This window comes from Xenopus tropicalis, chromosome 6, assembly GCF_000004195.4.
Source record: "Xenopus tropicalis strain Nigerian chromosome 6, UCB_Xtro_10.0, whole genome shotgun sequence".
Lineage (NCBI taxonomy): Eukaryota > Metazoa > Chordata > Amphibia > Anura > Pipidae > Xenopus > Xenopus tropicalis.
Genome location: NC_030682.2, coordinates 145,131,177 through 145,151,669, shown reverse-complemented (window position 1 = coordinate 145,151,669; position 20,493 = coordinate 145,131,177). Strand labels below are relative to the sequence as shown.

At 41.0% G+C, this 20,493-nt stretch overlaps 1 protein-coding gene across 1 annotated transcript in view; it reads left to right on the top strand.

Moving 5' to 3' along the window:
- The first annotated feature begins 4,364 nt into the window (after positions 1 to 4,364).
- LOC100494846 (probable cation-transporting ATPase 13A5) overlaps positions 4,365 to 20,493 on the top strand; it is a 57,468-nt gene continuing 41,339 nt past the window's right edge. Inside the window, exons 1-8 of the mRNA XM_002932227.4 lie at positions 4,365 to 4,468; positions 12,047 to 12,220; positions 13,967 to 14,101; positions 15,001 to 15,071; positions 15,152 to 15,232; positions 15,561 to 15,630; positions 20,107 to 20,241; positions 20,336 to 20,408. Coding sequence (XP_002932273.2) covers positions 4,421 to 4,468; positions 12,047 to 12,220; positions 13,967 to 14,101; positions 15,001 to 15,071; positions 15,152 to 15,232; positions 15,561 to 15,630; positions 20,107 to 20,241; positions 20,336 to 20,408 — 787 coding nt within the window. The 5' untranslated portion in view covers positions 4,365 to 4,420. The remainder of the gene's footprint in view (positions 4,469 to 12,046; positions 12,221 to 13,966; positions 14,102 to 15,000; positions 15,072 to 15,151; positions 15,233 to 15,560; positions 15,631 to 20,106; positions 20,242 to 20,335; positions 20,409 to 20,493) is intronic.

Below are 20,493 nucleotides of genomic sequence, written 5' to 3'. Positions count from 1 at the left end.
TTATCACGCCACCAACATCTCATCGTGTGTTGTCTGGAACATGTTATCACTCCACCAACATCTAATCATGTGTTGTCTGGAACATGTTATCTCCCCACCAGCATCTCATCATGTGTTGTCTGGAACATGTTATCCCCAAAGACTGTATAGACCCAATGTGTAGCAAAGAAGAACTGATATAAACACTGGACAATAGTTGGTTAACATATTGGACTGGTGGCCTGAGGGGGGGTGTTAAAATGAGTGACTATAAAAATAAGCTAGAAATAATATGAGTTTGGAAGACCTATTGTACATCTGTGTCCCCCACTGGTATATTAATGCCTGTCTTCTTCTCAGTATGGATTCCAAGTGGTATTCTAAAGAGGAAGATCTTCTCACCATATAAATTGCCTTACATTTAATGTCGCCCTTCCCATTGCTGCTACCACAGTTGTGTTCTGTACATCTTTGTCCATCAGTCCAGAAGAGCCCACAGGGTAGCGGACATAAATACTATCAACAGGAGAAGAACTATAACCTCTTCTATAAAGAGAAGAGCAGGTTGCAAAGTACAAAATTTAGGCACAAAGTGCTTTGCTCCTTGCACTTACCTCCTTGCACCGGGTTGCACCTGAAGCTTCAATTCTTTGTGCTCCGAGCATGAAATATACAGTTTGTGTCATCCTCGCAGGGAAATCTGGACAAATGGACAATCTGTGGGAGATGATATTGACAATATAGCGTTATGCATTTGAGACATTTCAAAAACAGGCATATTTATAGCACATTATTCCCAAAAGAGCGATTACTGAAATACAGAAAGTCTACAAAAGTTATCAAAGTGCTGAAAGGGTTGGATGCCTCCTTGCAAGTGAGAAAATACAAGCTACCTGAACTTGGTTAATTAGTATCAGATTGATCCAAGTACAGGTCACCTTGCCCTTTTGGCATCAGGCCATTGCTCGCTTGTAGCCAATGCTCGTTTGGATAACTAATTATTAACCTGAGAGCGTCTGAGACACTTTCTCAAGCTGTTTTGGGGTAATTTAAGTCTATGACTCATTTCTGTTTTCTAAGTACAAATATGACATTAACTAGACAAAATACTTGCTGATATGTGTTGATGGAACGTACATATATTGCCCTATTGCCAGCGCTCATCGGTGCCTTGGGGGCTTTAGATAGTGAATCAGGGCATTTGATCATGTAGAGAAACTGCTTCTTTTGCTCCTGAGACTTGAACTCTTTTACCCCCCCATATCCTTGCTGTTGATGGTTTAGGACAATTCAATTATTGATTCAGTTTATCCACACAAGTAGTCTGGGCTGAGCTTGAATATTTCAAAACAAAGGAATGGCTATTGCTATAACGATACAGACATAGCATTTGAACCTGTGAACTTGAAGGAAAATTACTGCTTTTAAAAACTGGTTTAGCCTGAACTCCTTTGCCTACACATTAAAGAACATGTAAACCCTACATTTTCCTACCATTTCCTAACAAGTTGGGCACATCTCCCCCACACAAACCACACAATTTGTATTGCATTTATCCCTTTTGTTTGCCAAAAAAAATAGTGGATTTCCCCTGTGACTTCATGCAATGAAGAATGCAGGCTTACACAGGCAGAACCTACTTTAATAAAAAAAAGTCCTGCTTGGATTGTGCTCTGTAACAGTTAAGCTGAGCTCAGGACAGGAGGTTAGGAGAAAAAAACATGTTTCTCCCGCAGAGTGCTCAGCTAGAGCAGAGTTTCTATGGAAACCAGCAGTGCTATCCCTTCATTGGCTGCTTGACTAGAGGGTGTGTTTGGTAATCTGAGCATGCTCAGTAAGCCAAATTCAGTTCTTAAGAAAGTGGGTTAGAGGAGGAGGCAGGTATTTAAAGATTTCAAAGAAGCTGTTCCCTGAAATTTTTTTTTTTTGGGGGGGGGGGGGAACGTGCCCTTTAAAACAGTAAACTGTATCCTCCATAGTCTCCTTTTTACCCTGAATATTTCAGTTGGGAGACAATGTCAGCTTGAGATTTGAATAGAACTTACACAGGGCATTTTGTTGTTAAAAAATCACAAGATAATAATGGGATCATTAATGGTCACACAATTGGTACAAGGTTAGGGCAGAATAAAAATGACGGAACCTTATCAACAGCCAAGTGCATCAAGATGCGGGTATAATAACATACAAATGCAGATAGGGCTTCTTTCTTGTAAGCTCTATATTTATGATATAATTAATTGCATGTTAATATCTTAATGAGGCCTTTAAAATGAAAAGGCTGGTAATGTACAAACATCAGACCTCCTGCTGGTAACTCCAACAGGCTCCAAAGTGCAGACCCCTCTGGTAACCTCATTCAGAGTGGGACTTATATTTTGTATTTCTTCTCCCAGTATAGAATAGTGGCATAGACACTCACTGCCCATCCAGAACATACTTTGTTAAAACCCTACATATTCTGCAAATAAATGTGCAGGAAAAATACAGATAAAAATATACAGTTTTGGTCCCACATGACTGATAGTATTTGGATATAGTGATTTGCAAAGTGGGGCTCTACTTCTGTAGGGGACAGCTGTTATAACTGGGAAAGATGTAGACCGTATGGCAAGGTGGTCATAGTAGGGCTAGATGGTTACAGTAAGTCCAGGTGGTGCCATCAGGAATAAATGGAGACAGTAAGACAAGATGGAGAAGGTAGGACAACATGACAACAGAAGGACAAGATGGAGACAGTAGGACAAATTGGAGAAGGTAGGACAAGATGCCAACAGTAGGACAAGATGGAGACAGTAGGACAAGATGGAGACAGTAGGACAAGATGGTGACAGTAGGGCAAGATGGAGACAGTAGGGCAAGATGGAGACAGTAGGGCAAGATGGAGACAGTAGGGCAAGATGGAGACAGTAGGGCAAGATGGGGACATTAGGGCAAGATGGAAACAGTAGGGCAAGATGGAGAGAGTAGGGCAAGATGGAGAGAGTAGGGCAAAATGGAGACAGTAGGACAAGATGGAGACAGTAGGGCAAGATGGAGACAGTAGGACAAGATGGAGAGAGTAGGGCAAGATGGAGACAGTAGGACAAGATGGAGACAGTAGGACAAGATGGAGACAGTAGGACAAGATGGAGACAGTAGGGCAAGATGGAGACAGTAGGGCAAGATGGAGACAGTAGGACAAGATGGAGACAGTAGGACAAGATGGAGACAGTAGGGATGGAGACAGTAGGGCAAGATGGAGACAGTAGGGATGGAGACAGTAGGGCAAGATGGAGACAGTAGGGCAAGATGGAGACAGTAGGACAAGATGGAGACAGTAGGGATGGAGACAGTAGGGCAAGATGGAGACAGTAGGGCAAGATGGAGACAGTAGGGCAAGATGGAGACAGTAGAGCAAGGTGGAGACAGTAGGACCAGATGGAGACAGTAGGACAAGATGGTGACAGTAGGGCAAGATGGAGACAGTAGGGCAAGATGGAACCAGTAGGGCAAGATGGAGACAGTAGGGCAAGATGGAGACAGTAGGGCAAGATGGAAACAGTAGGGCAAGATGGAGACAGTAGGGCAAGATGAAGAGAGTAGGGCAAAATGGAGACAGTAGGACAAGATGGAGACAGTAGGGCAAGATGGAGACAGTAGGACAAGATGGAGACAGTAGGGCAAGATGGAGACAGTAGGACAAGATGGAGACAGTAGGGCAAGATGGAGACAGTAGGGCAAGATGGAGACAGTAGGACAAGATGGAGACAGTAGGACAAGATGGAGACAGTAGGACAAGATGGAGACAGTAGGGATGGAGACAGTAGGACAAGATGGAGACAGTAGGACAAGATGGAGACAGTAGGGCAAGATGGAGAAAGTAGGGCAAGATGGAGAGGGTAGGGCAAGATGGAGACAGTAGGGCAAGATGGAGAGGCTGATGGTGACTTTTTTTTTGTTTTGTTTTTTTTTTTTTAATTTTTCTAAATTGTAGGATCTGTAACTGAACTAAAGAGTATACAGTGGTTGGAAGTGATATAAAGCTATGCTTCACACGGAAAGCCAGAAAAATGCTTATTCCATTCACTTAAAAAATAAATTTCACCTCAATTTCTAGCAGCCTAAAAAGCTCAGTGAATTTAAAAAGCAGTGATCAGCCAATGTCCCCGAACTCACCAGGTCCCATTTACCTGACTTTCCAAGAACTATCAAGTGCAAGTCCCTGTCCAATCACAGGCATAAACTTGCTGAAAGGGAGGACCAGCAGGATCCAAAAGTAAAGTTCTTACATTGCCACCAGGAAAAAAAAAACCCATTTGCAATTGGGCTCAGCAGGCAAATGAAGAGGCCGTCCTTGTATCCATAATCAGTATAAGTGTGTGAGAGGACAGTCAGACACCCCGGATGGATTGCAGACAGTTGATGTTTTGGCATCCAGAGAGAGACAGCAGCCTGCGCAATGACAGAGAGCTATTCTGTGCTGAACCAGGGGCAGGAGAATGAATTGGTAGGTGACACTTAGATTTTCTTTCATCACTTTTATTTCGTTTTGGGACAAAGTAACTCAGTAACTTGGAAAAACTGCAGCAGAAAAAAATGAAGTGAAAGAAATGACAGTCAGGATTGGTACTTGGCTGTACAGGGAATAATGTGCACAGGGGCCTCTGGGAAATATTCTCTGACTCTGAATCTGACTTGGGAGCAGCCTGTGTTTGTAGAAGAAGATTTTTCTGCTTGGAATTGAAAGTGAATTTAGTAGTGACATATTTGTTAAATATTAAAGATATATATAGTGTTAAATAGTAAAGAGAATGTCAAATGCTATTGAATACCTGGACCCATAGTGTAAATGTGTGATGGTTTAAATGTAGGATCTACATAGGACAGATAATCGTTTTTTGGGGTTTTTTATGTAAATACAGGTATCAGACCCCTTATCCGGAAACCCATTATCCAGAATTACGGAAAGGCCATCTCCCATAGACTCCATTGTAATCAAATGATTCACATTTTTAAAAATGATTTCCTTTTTCTCTGTAATAATAAATCAGTACCTGTACTTGATCCCAACTAAGATATAATTACCCCTTATTGGGGCAGAACAGCCCTATTGGGTTTATTTCATGGTTAAATGATTCCCTTTTCTCTGTAATAATAAAACAGTACCTGTACTTGATCCCAACTAAGATATAATTACCCCTTATTGGGGCAGAACAGCCCTATTGGGTTTATTTCATGGTTAAATGATTCCCTTTTCTCTGTAATAATAAAACAGTACCTGTACTTGATCCCAACTAAGATATAATTACCCCTTATTGGGGGCAGAACAGCCCTATTGGGTTTATTTAATGGTTAAATGATTCCCTTTTCTCTATAATAATAAAACAGTACCTGTACTTGATCCCAACTAAGATATAATTACCCCTTATTGGGGCAGAACAGCCCTATTGGGTTTATTTCATGGTTAAATGATTCCCTTTTCTCTGTAATAATAAAACAGTACCTGTACTTGATCCCAACTAAGATATAATTACCCCTTATTGGGGCAGAACAGCCCTATTGGGTTTATTTCATGGTTAAATGATTCCCTTTTCTCTGTAATAATAAAACAGTACCTGTACTTGATCCAAACTAAGATATAATTACCCCTTATTGGGGCAGAACAGCCCTATTGAGTTTATTTCATGGTTAAATGATTCCCTTTTCTCTGTAATAATAAAACAGTACCTGTACTTGATCCCAACTAAGATATAATTACCCCTTATTGGGGGCAGAACAGCCCTATTGGGTTTATTTAATGGTTAAATGATTCCCTTTTCTCTGTAATAATAAAACAGTACCTGTACTTGATCCCAACTAAGATATAATTACCCCTTATTGGAGCCAAAACAATCTATTGGGTTTATTTACTGTTTAAATAATTTTTTAGTAGACTTAAGGTAGGAGATCCGAATTACGGAAAGACCCCTTATCCAGCCCAGGTCTCAAGCATTCTGGATAATGGGTCCCATACCTGTATATATTTAGTGCATAATAGCAAGAACCGACTTTTAATACCCACTAGCCCAGATTGGGACCTAACTAGCCCATGGTGTCTGGAAACTGACTGGTATTTGAGCTGACTGATGCCAAGTTTTGGAAATAATGATTACACAATCTAAGAAATAGAATGGCAAGGGAACGCCATGGCCAATGGGAAGCTGGCAATGTGGATATATGATGTAAGACTTAGACCACTGCTCCTGTGTTACACAGTATTCAGTATTCTTTGTATATATTTGTAATACCCCAAGCAACCAGTGGGGGCATGGCAGGGGCAGGCCAAGCTGTCTGGGTGCCCTAAGCAACCTGGCCGGCCACCTTGCACCTTGTAAACATATGTGCAGTACCATCGGCAGGGCAGGGGTAATAACAAGGATATGCTCACTAGGGGTAGGCAGGGGAGGTACCTGCCTGGTGCCCCCCATTGTTGCACCCTAGGTAGGTGCCTCTTCTGCCTACCCCTAGTTCCGGCCCTGGGGCATGGTCCGCTAGTAGGATTGGCACCTTTTTTATAAAATTATACTGCCCTTTGGGTTGGGGAATAGGCTGTGATGTCATGTCAGGGTGTGGCAATGACATCACAGGGTGGAGAAATTGGTGGACTGGGTGGGCATAATGGAGGGGCATAGGCTGGTCTATTCTAATAAGGGGTAATCCAACAACAGAAAATGTCAGGCAATTTGTAATTCTGGCCCCAGCTCTAGCAGGTGATTTACTGGCTGGTCTGTCAAATACCATACATTTATTGGATAGTAGCAATACTATTCAAGCACTAAATTCATTTAAATAAATAGTGTAATTTTTCCTTTATATATATACTGTATATATATATATATATTTATATATTTTTTTTACACACTGAGTTCATATTAATAAGATACTGCACATAGTAGTGAGGGTTTGGTTGGTGTAATAAACACCGGCCACGTGGCAACTCTATCTGCTTGGGGTTTCCTGATGGTTATATGTACTCATGTAGTCCCAGAATACACCCTGATATGATATATTTACTCTCAAAATCACATTTTGTTGCAAATCACAGCAAAAATAAAACCCTGCTACCCCCCCCCCAAAAAAAAAATTCAAAAAAGTTTTATGAAGCTCTACTGTATGTTAGATACAGGTGCATAGTTACATACTGGCTATTAGGGGCTATTAGTGGGATGCTAGGGGTTTCTAGTTAAAAATCAACTGGGGGCAGCTGGCAGTTTTTCTTTTTATCCTGTTAGATGGGGGTCTCAGCCGTCCTGCACTCCCAGGGGCCCATTCTCCTTCAGCTCTAGCAAAACAACTACTCAAAATACTTTGTTTGTCTAGGATGGACCTTTATTATCTTTACACAAAATACAACATGGATAACAATAGAGTTAAAGTCTCCTCTGTGATATACAATGGCACGTCCAAGGGATCGATACGGAAATAAAGCAGAGAAACCACTTGGTTTTACTTTTCCTTGTGTCTGTTCCACTCGGGTCTCTGGGGAAAAGGACAACTGTTGCTCTTCTCTGGTAGATAAAGAGATTATTCACAAATGCGAATAGTGCGCGTTTTGTGTTCCCTAGTTAAACTTTAAATCAACATCATTTGTATTCCAAATGCCATAGGCAAGGGCATAAGAGTCAAACTGCAGCCATCCAACTGTTGCCAACATGAGTTCCAAGTATCTCCTGACTGCCAGAGGCCGGCTACTCTATTCTCACAATGAACAGTGACTTAGTGACCTCCAACATTGAACCAGAATGTTAATGTGTTATATATCTGCACTGTCTCTATCTGATCAACGGCACAAGCATTTATATGTTACCGGACCGGCTATATGTGGTCAAGACATGGGCCAAATACCTACCCATTTCCCCAAACTATCTCTAGAATTAATTACCACTTGCAACTTGTCCTTTATTGGAATTTATATTGGCCACGGCTTTATTACATGACATAAGCAATAGCAGTGCATAACTATATAAATAAAAATAAATAACAGGTATATAGTTACAGTGTTGTTAACAAGAATTTTACCAGTAATACTGAGAAGCTCTGAAGTCCCTGGCAATGGACCAGACTAGGTGTATGACAATTGTACCAGGCCCCCAGCTGCTTGTGGACTCCAGCAGGGTCGGACTGGCCCACCGGGATACCAGGAAAAATCCCAGTGGGCCCCAGTCCTGCTGGGCCCTGTGCTTCGCACATCCTTCCCCCGCCAGCTCCATTGCCCTGCTCCTGGGCCACCCAAACAAATATCCTTCACTCTGCTAGGCCTCCCCGTCACCTTTCCCGCCAGGCTGCTGGCCCCCGGGCACCCTTCACACCGGACTGCTGGCCCCCCGCCTTCCCTCCCCATTGGACTGCTGGGCCCCTGATGCCCTCCCCACCAGACAGCTGGATGCCCTCTCTACCAGATTGCTGGGCACACGGCCGACCTCCCCCAATGACAGCAGGGCATATTGTCACTCTCCCTGACAGCCTTTCGAAGGTGATAAAGAAGTTTAAAGATGGCAGTGCATTCCACTGTGGAATGCACAGCCATCTTTAATTTTTTTTGCGGAGCAGGGCAAAGAGTTTGGGGCGGCGCAATGAGAAATAAGAGATGATAATGGAATTCTGCTTGTGTACAAGTGAGCAATGCTTTTAATCTTAATTATTTTCAGCACTTATCTTACTGGCATATTTGGGGTTAATTTATTTTTTGTCCATTTTCTGCACTGATGTTAGCCAGCATGTCTAGAGTTAATGTGTTTATTTTTCCATTTTTTGCTGTGACCTTACTGTCTGGGGTTAATATGATCATTACTGACATGTCTAAGGTTAATATACTTGTTTATTTCTTACTTGCATATCTGGGGTTAATATGCTCATATTTTGCTGAGACAGCCCTTTTTGTGGATATACATAGCAGGGGGTGTGGAGTTGCGTGCACTTGGGGGTCGTGGGGGGCTGCAGCAGCTGGTGTGCTTATATGTTTGTTGGGCCCCTGGGGTGAGATTCTCTGGTGGGCCCCAGGTAGCCAAGTCTGACACTGGCCTACAGCATGGTGGGTATGCAGGATTGCATGCTTTGACCAAGGTATCAATACATAACACAACACCTCCAAGAAATCCACTCCATCTTCACTGCAGGGGACCCACTGCCTGGCTGTGACAATTGCCCTTACTCCTTTAAACCCTTACCTAACCATGGTCCCAGAATACTCGTCATTCCAAGCATGTATCCCAGTAACCACAGCCTCAATTGTAACAACTAATACAAAGGATAACCAACGTGAGGGCGGATGGTACTCCATTTTTTATCTCCAAAATGGATGACCTCCCTAACTGCTCCCGGTTCATATTACCTAGGCTCCACCTTCAGTGCTACACAACTAAGCCCAGCCATTAACCTCTGCCTGGTCATTTTGTCCCACCCAGTAATGATCCCTCAGTCAGCAATTGCTGGACAGGGCTTCCCTTTAAGGCTGCATCCGTACTAAATTCGTATGAAAACCATATGTCCATTTGTTATTAACTGGCATCTGCAGGCAATGATCAGGTGGCATAATAATGATGCTTAAAGAAGACTTAACTTCATCAACTAATAGACAACCTACTGCGTAGTAATGCTCACCATGGGGGGAAAGGGGAGGTTTTTTAGTCAGGGGCTCCATGGCAAAGTGAGATGCTAAGGTGGAATTCATAGGCCATATCTGGGCAGGTTTGAGGGTGAGTGAGCAAGGCTTGGGTGGATCATTGGTGGGGTTTATAAATGCTTGTGTCGTTGACATACAGATAATGTTTACTGGGCTCATTAGGGGCATGGCCATGCATGCAAGGAGAATGTTTTTATAACGGGACCTTATTTATTTGTTGGCAGGGCCCACCCCCCAGGGATGGTGGAGGCCCTTCTTACTTAGTATTTTGGGGCACCATGACTACTAATGGAGGCCCTGCATACATACGTATACAATTATAAACTCTCCCATGGAAAGCCTTCTTTTAGTAGCCTTCCCAAACAAACATTTCATCTTCCTCCTCTAAATCCAAAACTCATCTGAAGCCACCTATGCCTCAGGTAGGACTTCCTATCTACATTTTTTCTGCTTAAATGCACAGTATTCCCCCCTCAACATTAGTTCTGTAAATAGGACTTGCGTTTAACATACTTTTTGCCTATTCTTTTAATTAGGAAATATGTTTTTTGTTATTTCTATCACAAAACAGGGAACCATTTGAAAATGAAACTAAAGCCACATTCTAGTCTTTGATTCCAAAGAGCAAAGTCAAACAAACCAACAGTCTGCTGGAAAGCCTCTATAACGAGCTGCTCTTTATCGAAAAAGATAACAGACTGTAAATGGGGAAAGTTTGGGGTTAATTAGTTCTTCTTAGTGCACTGCCTCATTGGCTTATATACAGTAACTGGAGCTTAAGCCTTTGGGGCATTTTTTTTTCATTTTGTCCACTATGTTTTGTTTGCTTTACTTAAAACATAATGGGGCCAATTCACTAAAGGTCGATAAAACGAGTGTTAAAAATTTTATCACTTCTTATTTCTTATTTTTTGCGACTTAGCGCTCGATTCACTAAAAGGACAGGCGTCATAATTAAGAAGCGATGTTCTTTGCGTTATTTAACTCGCGATGAGCGTTTTTCTTGCGTTATTTTCCGCTGCGTGCAATATATTTCGCCGCATGCCATATTAGCATACGTTTTTACTCACGTAACCGTTACTTTCGGGAAACTACTGTTCTGAAAATGCCCATTTCCCTGCAAACTGGCGGCTGCATTACTCTGGGGCCAACACAGACTGGAATAAATCCCACTGCAAAGTCCATATTGTGTTGCCAAAAGCTCACCAACCGCAATTTTCTTTAAGTACCGCCTGCCCAGAGTAGGTGTTAATCTTCCCACAAACTAATGCGTTATTTAGCATGTTTAACAATTCATATGTGTTATGAATCATGCGTTAGTATTATATCTATGCGAGAATTACCGCAATGCGATATGAGTTTGTTGAACGGGACTTATTTATCGCATTCTTTTTAACGCAAAAAAAGCATGCGATTAGCGTTATCGACCTTTAGTGAATCGGCCCCAATGTGTTAACTCCCTAAATTATCTTCTGCCTGACATTTTTGATGGAAATAGGAACTGCATGAAAACACAAGAAATGGTGGTTTTGGTGGAGCCATTTTGGGAATGGGAGCATTTGGGGCATTTTAGTGCTAAATGTTAAGAAGGAACCACAAAATACCTCAAAAATCGCTACATGTGCCACTGGCATCCCAGCAAACACACAAGTCCTTCCCGAGAGGACTTTTTTCTTTTTTACATATGTTTAAGTCTAAGCAAGTCCACTCAAATTATTCCAACCTCTGGTGATACCCTGAGAACATGAATTTGATAGCTATTTGAAGTATTGGTATTGGTGTAAATGTGTTTGAGTAGGAACATTGTATGGCTGTGTTAGTCCAAAACCCCACAATCTCTATTATTAATGCTAAATACACCGTGAGATCCTTTGTTTTTGTCACTTAGTGAGGCATTCAGATCAATGGTAAAGCCCAGGGTTGAACATGCCAACCACCTAAACTGCAGCTCATGGACAGTCAGCATGGAATCCATTATAGGTCATCATGGAATCCATTATAGGTCAGCATTGAATCCATTATAGGTCAGCATTGAATCCATTATAGGTCAGCATTGAATCCATTATAGGTCATCATGGAATCTATTATAGGTCATTATGGAATCCATTATAGGTCAGCATTGAATCCATTATAGGTCAGCATTGAATCCATTATAGGTCATCATGGAATCTATTATAGGTCATCTTGGAATCCATTATAGGTCATCATGGAATCCATTATAGGTCAGCATGGAATCCATTATAGGTCAGCATGGAATCCATTATAGGTCACCATGGAATCCCTTATAGGTCACCATGGAATCCATTATAGGTCTGCATGGAATCCATTATAGGTCAGCATGGAATCCATTATAGGTCAACATGGAATCCATTATAGGTCTTGAGTGCAAAATTCTAACTTTTAATTTCTTCTGTCATTTTCCAGGAGTTGTTTGGATACAAAACTGTCTGGTGGCGCCAAGCTCTCTGTGTTGTAGGTCATATTATTTCCCTTGGGTTTCTCCAACTCCTGTTTTACTGGAGACCAGAGTTGGATGTCTGGTGTCGGTGTGCCCCGTGCCGCTTGATGGAAGCTGATGTTGTATTAATTAGAACCACTGTAAGTACTGAGAAGCTCACAATCCTGCCCCTTTAGTGCACACGATGCCCTTGCACCCATGTTGATTACAATTCAGTCAAGGAGCAGAATGCAGCAGTGGAGGGCCAAGATAGGCCTGTCCTTACAACCTGCCACAGGCCTGCCATAGGGAAGGAAATAAGTATATGGCTTCTTTGTGGTATGCTTCCTCAGGCACTCTCTAGCATCTCTGAATAATGCATAAGTTAGTCCAGTGGTCCCCAACTAGTGGCCCGGAAGCAACATGTTGCTCACCAAGCCCTTGGATGTTGCTCCCAGGGGCCTCAGAGTAGGTGCTTATTTTGGAATTTATGTCTTGGAGGCAAGTTTCCTGCCAAGCAGAGCTTCCAGTCCACATAGATACTTCCAATCATAGTCCTTATTTGGTACCCCCAGGTACATTTCTTATGCTTGTGTTGCTCCCCAACTTTTTGTTACATTTGAATGTGGCTTACAAGAAAAAAAGTTTGGGTACCCCTGAGTTAGGGTGACTTGTAGAGGGTAGGAGGGGGCTCCTATGTGCCTACCTCTGCCCGCCCTGTATTTCTAAGTTAAAGATATGATAATACATCTACAGATAAATTGGTCACACCTTCATTATGCTTGATAATTTGTCCAAAGAAAAACAGTTGGCACTTCCATCAAGTTCAACCCTCCCAAGTAAACCCAGCACACAACCTATACTCACCAATCTATACACTCACATACATAAACTATATATACAACCAGTAATACTAACTGTAGGTATTAGTATCACAATAGCCTTGGATATTCTGCTTGTTCAAGAACAAATCTAATCTAAAGGGGGGGCCTCTGGTACATTGATCGTTTTTATGGGAAAAAAGAACATCCCCCAACTGCCTACAATCCCCACTAATGTACTTGTACAGAGTAATCATGTCCCCTCGCAAGCGCCTCTTTTCCAGAGAAAACAACCTCAACGTCGACAGTCTCACCTCATAGTTTAACCCTTCCATCCCCTTTACCAGTTTAGTTGCAGTCTCTGCACTCTCTCCAGCTCATTAATATCCTTCTTAAGGACTGGAGCCCAAAACTGCCCCCCATACTCAAGGTGAGGCCTTACCAGGGACCTATAAAGAGGCAAAATTATGTTTCATCCCTTGAGTCAATGCCCTTTTTATACAAGATAGCACTTTATTTGCTTTAGATGAACGTGTTCTCTTTCAATGTCCATAGTGGCTATCTCTTATTACAACTGTAATGCTATATCAATATAATTTACAGCACATTCTACTCTTATGGCTGTGATGTCATCAAGGGCATTTATGAGGGGATGTTTTCAGGTTAAAGACCTTCTTGGTTTTGCAAAGACAAGTTAGAGTTACATTAATTATGGCTGGTCAAACTGAATGTCCTTACCCAATGCCCTGGCCCCCTGACTAGGGTCAGGCCCACAGTTTGTGACTCTTTGTATTAAATCAAAGTATATTCATTCAGCTGACGTTCTGTAATGAGTAGACCTGATGAGTTTTATAAATGGTTATGTTGCCATGGAACTCAACCGACACCACATATTTTATGTCATGGCTAGTGATGATACTTTTGTCATTACGTTATCAATGCTGCATGTAGGGTGCCTACAGGAAACATTCTACATGGCCTATAATATCTATAAAAAGGCAACATTTATAATTATAACTGTACCAAGGCTGGGAGTGTTGCTTCCTTCTGCCTAAATGCCCATGTGTGTGTGTGTTTCTTTAATAGGATGAACACAGGGAATACTCAAAAAGGAAGGTGCTAGAGATCAGTCCTTGCACAGGAGGATCAAAACCCGTCCATCAGATTGTCACTGAGAAAAACTCCATCATCAGCAAATTAATAACGGAGCCAGAGGGCAGGGTAACTATTTGCAAAAAAAAAAAAAAAAGTTGTTTCTTGGCTTTGGTTCACTTGCTTTATAGATATGCAAAGACAGTCATAGGGTTTACAGTCTTTGTAAACTCCAAAGTGCCCGCTTCCAGGTTAAGCTCCTCACATAGTCAGAATATGTGTCAATTCAATTTACATACCAATTTATATACAGGTATAGGACCCGTTATCCAGAAGGCTTGGGACCGTAATTTGGACCTCCATACCTTAACTCTTCTAAAAAATCAATAAAACATTAATTAAACCCAATAGGGCTGTTCTGCCCCCAATAAGGGGTAATTATATCTTAGTTGGGATCAAGTACAGGTACTGTTTTATTATTACAGAGAAAAGGGAATCATTTAACCATGAAATAAACCCAATAGGACTGTTCTGCCCCCAATAAGGGGTAATTATATCTTAGTTGGGATCAAGTACAGGTACTGTTTTATTATTACAGAGAAAAGGGAATCATTTAACCATTAAATAAACCCAATAGGGCTGTTCTGCCCCCAATAAGGGGTAATTATATCTTAGTTGGGATCAAGTACAGGTACTGTTTTATTATTACAGAGAAAAGGGAATCATTTAACCATTAAATAAACCCAATAGGGCTGTTCTGCCCCCAATAAGGGGTAATTATATCTTAGTTGGGATCAAGTACAGGTACTGTTTTATTATTACAGAGGAAAAGGAAATCAGTTTTAAAATTCTGAATTATTTGATTAAAATAGAGTCTATGGAGACAGGCTTTCCGTAATTCAGAGCTTTCTGGATAACAGGTTTTTGGATAAGGGATCCCATGCCTGTAACTTATATTATTAAAAAAATGCTCTTTTCATAGTCTGTTTATGTAATTGATGCAAACGTTAATTACTCTCTCATTACAGATGCGCTATATGGAGGTACAGAAAATTCGTTATGCCTGGAATACAGTTGAGGGGAAGTTTCAGCGAATTGGGTAAAACATTTATAAACTTTTAAAATAAATAACAGTTTCATGCATCAAGGAAACTTACTCTTCTATCCATCTCATTAAAGTGTTCTGGATGAAGAGCTGTCTTGCTTAGACATATACTCCAAATTTGGTTCTGGTCTGTCCCCTGAAGATCGAGAGATCAGGTAGGATACATGTCCCAAGTGCAGATCAAGCACTGAAATATTTAATATAACATTTTCTATAGCCTTACATAGACATTAAGGTAAAAATAAACGTAAACCCATCCAAAAACATAATTCTTTCCATATATTCCTTCTTCCCCGGAAGAGTCCCTCTCGGTCCTTGTGAGATGGCTTTACCCAACCAAGATCAAGCCATAATATTGAGCTCAAACATTTCATTTGAGCTCAGATACTTTCCTCAGCCCTTATATACAACCCTTTTGCTTTCACACCAGATTGTAAGCTCTTCTTGTTTCTTATCATATCAATATTCTTTTGCTATGTGCAGGCAAAGGGTGTGTGGTCCTAACTCAATAGAAGTGAAAATCAAACCAGTCTGGGTTCTACTCTTCAAAGAGGTATGTTTTTTTTTGTTTTTTTTTAAAATAAATACGTTTATCATTTTTGTTAAATAAATCAGATTTCCTGATTGGTGCTATTACATTTATTATTACTATTACAGCATATTCCGCCTCTCTGTTCTATACCCCAACTATGTAAGAACTGATGTACATATACCTATAAACACAGCTTATATAGAAAGTCCTCAACTAGTGATGAGCGAATCTGTCCCGTTTCACTTCACCAAAAAAATTGTGAATCTTTCAAAAGTTGCTTGAAAAGTCGAAAACGTAATTTTTTCTTACGCTGCAAATTTCGTCGCCCGTTTTGCGGAATAAAATCTGACAACGCCGAAATTCACCACAAATTCATGCCTGGTGAATTATTTTGCCCACCACTATCCTCAACCACAGTTTTTTAAACCACTTTATTGTGATGCTGATAAGGACTAGAGGAAGGTAGAGCAGACAGAAAGCTGAAGAATAGTTATGGGCGAAATGTTTCGCCAGGAATGGATTTGCGGTGAATTTCCACGTTTCACCATTGGCGGATTGTTTCGCAAAAGCTGATGAAAATATTAGCCGCGGAAGAATAGTTGCGCATCAAAAAAAAATAGTCGTGCGACAAAAGAATAGCCACGGCGACAAAAGAATAGCAGCGCGTGACAAAAGCATAGCCGCGGATGACAAAAGAATAGCCGCGGGCGACAAAAGAATAGCCGTGCGACAAAAGAATAGCCATGCTCAACAAAAGAATAGCAGCAGGCGGCAAAAGAATAGCCCCGGGCGACAAAAGAATAGCCTCGGGCAACAAAAAAATAATCTTTTGAAAGATTCGCAAATTTTTCGGCGAAGCGAAACAGGACAGATTCGCTCATCACTACTGAAGAAGAATGAGAAAGAATGGGAAGCAGTTGAGAATATCTTAGGATAAATGTTATAAAGTAATAACTAATAAGAATGGTTGCATACATAAAACACAATAGTGGCCCCAACAATGAGTATTGATGAGTTATCCCAATATGTCTTAGAAGGAAAGATTTTTGTAAGAGAGAGCAATTGGAGAAGTATCATTAAGACCAGAAGATACCTATATCATACAGGGTCATGAAGTTCGATGTAGGAGGCTACAGTCAGCTTGGCAGTGGAAGGAAGGACATCGAGCACACTTCGGACACAAGGAATCCGTTAAAATTCTGTACTTTATTTCATCATGTTTAAAAACAAAAGTGTGCCTGACGCGTTTCGTGCGTTAGGAGCACTTATTCTTCAACCCATTCATACAGTCAGCTTGGCACTGAGTAACATTAAGCCAATGTCAGGAGGTAAAAAATTGATAAAATGGGCTCATTTAATAAAGCAGCGCAAAGGGCAATAATCAGAGGCCAGTCACCATGTTTCTTACCCACAATGCAGCATTGTTTCCTAGAAATCCAGCATTGTGGAGGGTGCCTACTAGGCATTTCCCTGATCATTTACCAATACAGATACAGATTAGCATGTGTTTTGGTAAATCACAAACTAGTTGAGGCTCAGGGTTTTTTTTTTTCATAGCAGGGATGGTTTCAGTCCCAGTTTATGGAGAATTTCACCTTTAAGTTCATTTGTAGCATGGTATAGAAAGGTCAGTTCATATCAACTCTTCAACTGGTCTTCATTTTTTATCTTTTATAGTTTTTGAATTATTTTCTTTCCCTTTCTGACCCTTTCCAGCTTTCAAATGAGGGTCAGTGACCCAGGTGGCCATCAAACTATTGCTCTGTGAGGTTACAATTTTATTGTTATTTGTTATTGTTATTCCTTATATTTCTATTCAGACCCTCTCCAATTCGTATTTCAGCTTCTCATACAAAGCCTGGTTGCTAGGACAATTTGCTAAAATTCCAAACTGCAGAACCAGTGAACAAAAACCTAAATAATTTGAAAACCACAAATAATAAAACATGAAGGTCAATTGCTAATTGCCTTAAAATAGCACTTTCTACAACAGGGGTCTCCAACACCCTGAGCAATATTTAAATAAAAAAAGTTGAGGAGCAACACAAGCATGATTCTAGGGGGTGACCAATAAGGTCTGTGATTGGTTATTTGGAGCCTAATGTTGACTGACAGCCTACAGGGGGCTCTGTTTGGCAACACAAATGGCCTTTATGCCTCCAAAACTTACCTCCAAGTCAGAAATTAAAAAAATAACTCCCTGGTTTGGGGGCACTGAGAGCAACATCCAAGGGGTTGGGGAGCAACATGTTTCCCCTGAGCCACTGGTTGGGGATCACTGATCTACAACTTACTAAAAGTGTAAAGATGAACAACCCCCTTGGTACAAAGTCAAGTCCAGAGCATGCAATGGATGAGGACATGCTGAGATGGTTCATCAACACTTGGAACATGTAGAGAGGAGCGAATCTGTCCCGTTTTGAGAAATATTTGCGAAACTGGCAAAAAAAAATTGAGAAACTGGGAAAAAATTGTGAAATACGGCTACAGCACAACTTTTTTGATGTGCCCATGATTTTTTTTGCAACTTTTTTGATGCAATCTTGACCTTTTTTGACCCAATTGCAACTTTTTTGGTGCAATAAATGAGGCAGTTTCGCAAAAAAGAAAATTGCCAATGGTCAAATGTTGATTTTTGCAGTGAATTCATGCCTGCCAAAAAAAATTTGCTCATAACTAGCCACAAGTATCTAAGGAGCATGTGTGGGTGTAAGTACAAATTGTTTCAGTGTGCACTTGTTGTGTATATTACGCATATGTTCCTGTGTGTGTGGGCGAGTGAGGATGGACAAGCCAGAGGTTTATACAGGTTAGGAATATGAAAAAAAGAAAATACTAAAAAAGAAGTTCAGCTGGCATGTTACTACTTATAATGTTAGAAAAGGGTAAATTAGTTGCAAAGAACTAGGCTCAATCTGTAAGTAAGTGTAGTTGGTTTGAGCAAGAAATGTCAAGGTATGTTTAGATATAATACTGCTGAGGTGAGGGAACACGCAGACAAGATGGCGATGTCGATTGTAAATCATTAAATTGTCTTTTGTTTTTTTTTTATTTCAATTCCACATTTGACCTTCTGGTAGTTTGCAAAAGTAGGAGAAAAGCCAAGGAATTATTGTCTGATAATGCAGATTTGATGGTAAAGTTCATTTCTATCATGAACACTCAAGGACATGTGGGAATTTACGAGATTCCGGCGAGACATAACAATCCAGTGGAAGATAAACACGGCCAGAGCAGAGAATTCAGAGAGGATACGTTAGAGAAGAGAAGCTCCGATCTTGTATTCAATGCAAGAAAATGTGGGTCACTAGATGCCCTAGCAAAGCTGCAAAGTGGAAAAGATTAAATTTTGTTCCTAGTAAAGAGGACAGAGCTGGAATTACCTGCAGCAGAAAGTATACAGTTTAATGAATGAGTTCATACCAAGAATGTAATGTGGTGTCATGGAGAAATAATACCCTATAGTGGGGTAATTTACCCTTTAGCTCACACCAGCAATGACACTCTTTGGTTCAGTCATAATATTAATGGGTAACTTCAAGATACAACAAGAGGGTTAGGAGTGGGTATTCAAACTGATGAGGAATATCAGGAGTTATATGTCCAGAGATGCCTTTAACTTAGAGATCTGCCACCTAAGGGCCTCAGCTAAGGGCAAATAACAAAGACACCTTCCTTAGGCTGACATCACCTCACAACAAGGTACTTATTGTTCCAGTATTTGCATCCTTGGCAGAGGGAAGCTAAATTGCTTATCCTGGGAAGCTTTTCTTGTCTTAAGGTGGCCATGCACATAAGATCCGCTCACTTGGCGAGGTCACCACGGTGGGCGATATTGGGCTAATATAGGCTAATTCGGGCATTTGGCCCTTTGGCCCTGGGGTCAAACGATTGAATTATAACGACTGTAATGGGCGCAGTCGGTTCAGGGACCGCATCAACGTGCCAATGCAGTCCCCGATCCGACTGAATTTTTTAACCTGCCCGATCGAGATCTGGCCGATTTCAGGCCAGATATTGGTTGGGCAGGCCAGTTGTTGTTGCCTCTATACAGGCCGATAAGCTGCCTAATCAGTCCAAGGGACCGATATTGGCAGCTACAATCGGCCCATGTATGGCCACTTTTATTCCCACTTGGCCACTTTCTTGTTAACCCCACTCTATTCTGCCTTGGAGTGTATAAATGTCTTCTAATACAGTTTTATACAATGTAACATCTTTAAGCCTAAGGAAGAGATTAAATACTGTCATCTCAAAATCTTCCAATTTTAACTTACTCAGCCAATAAAAGGTATCACCTTACCTTACATTTTCTTCTATTGATCAACAATCTACAGCATCGGCATTAGCACCCCATAGTCTCAACGCTGTAAATATGCCGTAAATACTAAAAGCCTGTATTAGTTTTAGAAGGAGTCTCTGATAGAACTAAAACTGGTTTCAGGATATACTTTTCAAAGTTTGAGACAACAGTGTAACATGATTTTTGTTTTGCAGATCTTCAACCCATTTTATGTTTTCCAAGCCTATTCTATATGTCTGTGGCTTTCTAATAACTATGTAGAATACGCCTGTGCCATTTTAGCTATGACTCTTGTTTCGGTTGCTGCGACTATCTATAACCTGAGAGCGGTGAGTACAGAAACCACCCAATCATCTCAGTACTTTGTTCCTATTGCAGAAAGGAAACACACACTTTCCCACTTTTTTTTTATCTTTCCCTTAGCAATCTGTGAAACTACACAAAATGTCCATCTCTTTTAACAGCATCATGGTGACTGTGCTTCATAAGAATGGAGGTAATGGCAGGCAGAGAATCATCAGACTTTTAGACCTTCACCAACTTTTTCAAAACCAGATTCCAATGCAGGAAGATATCATTTA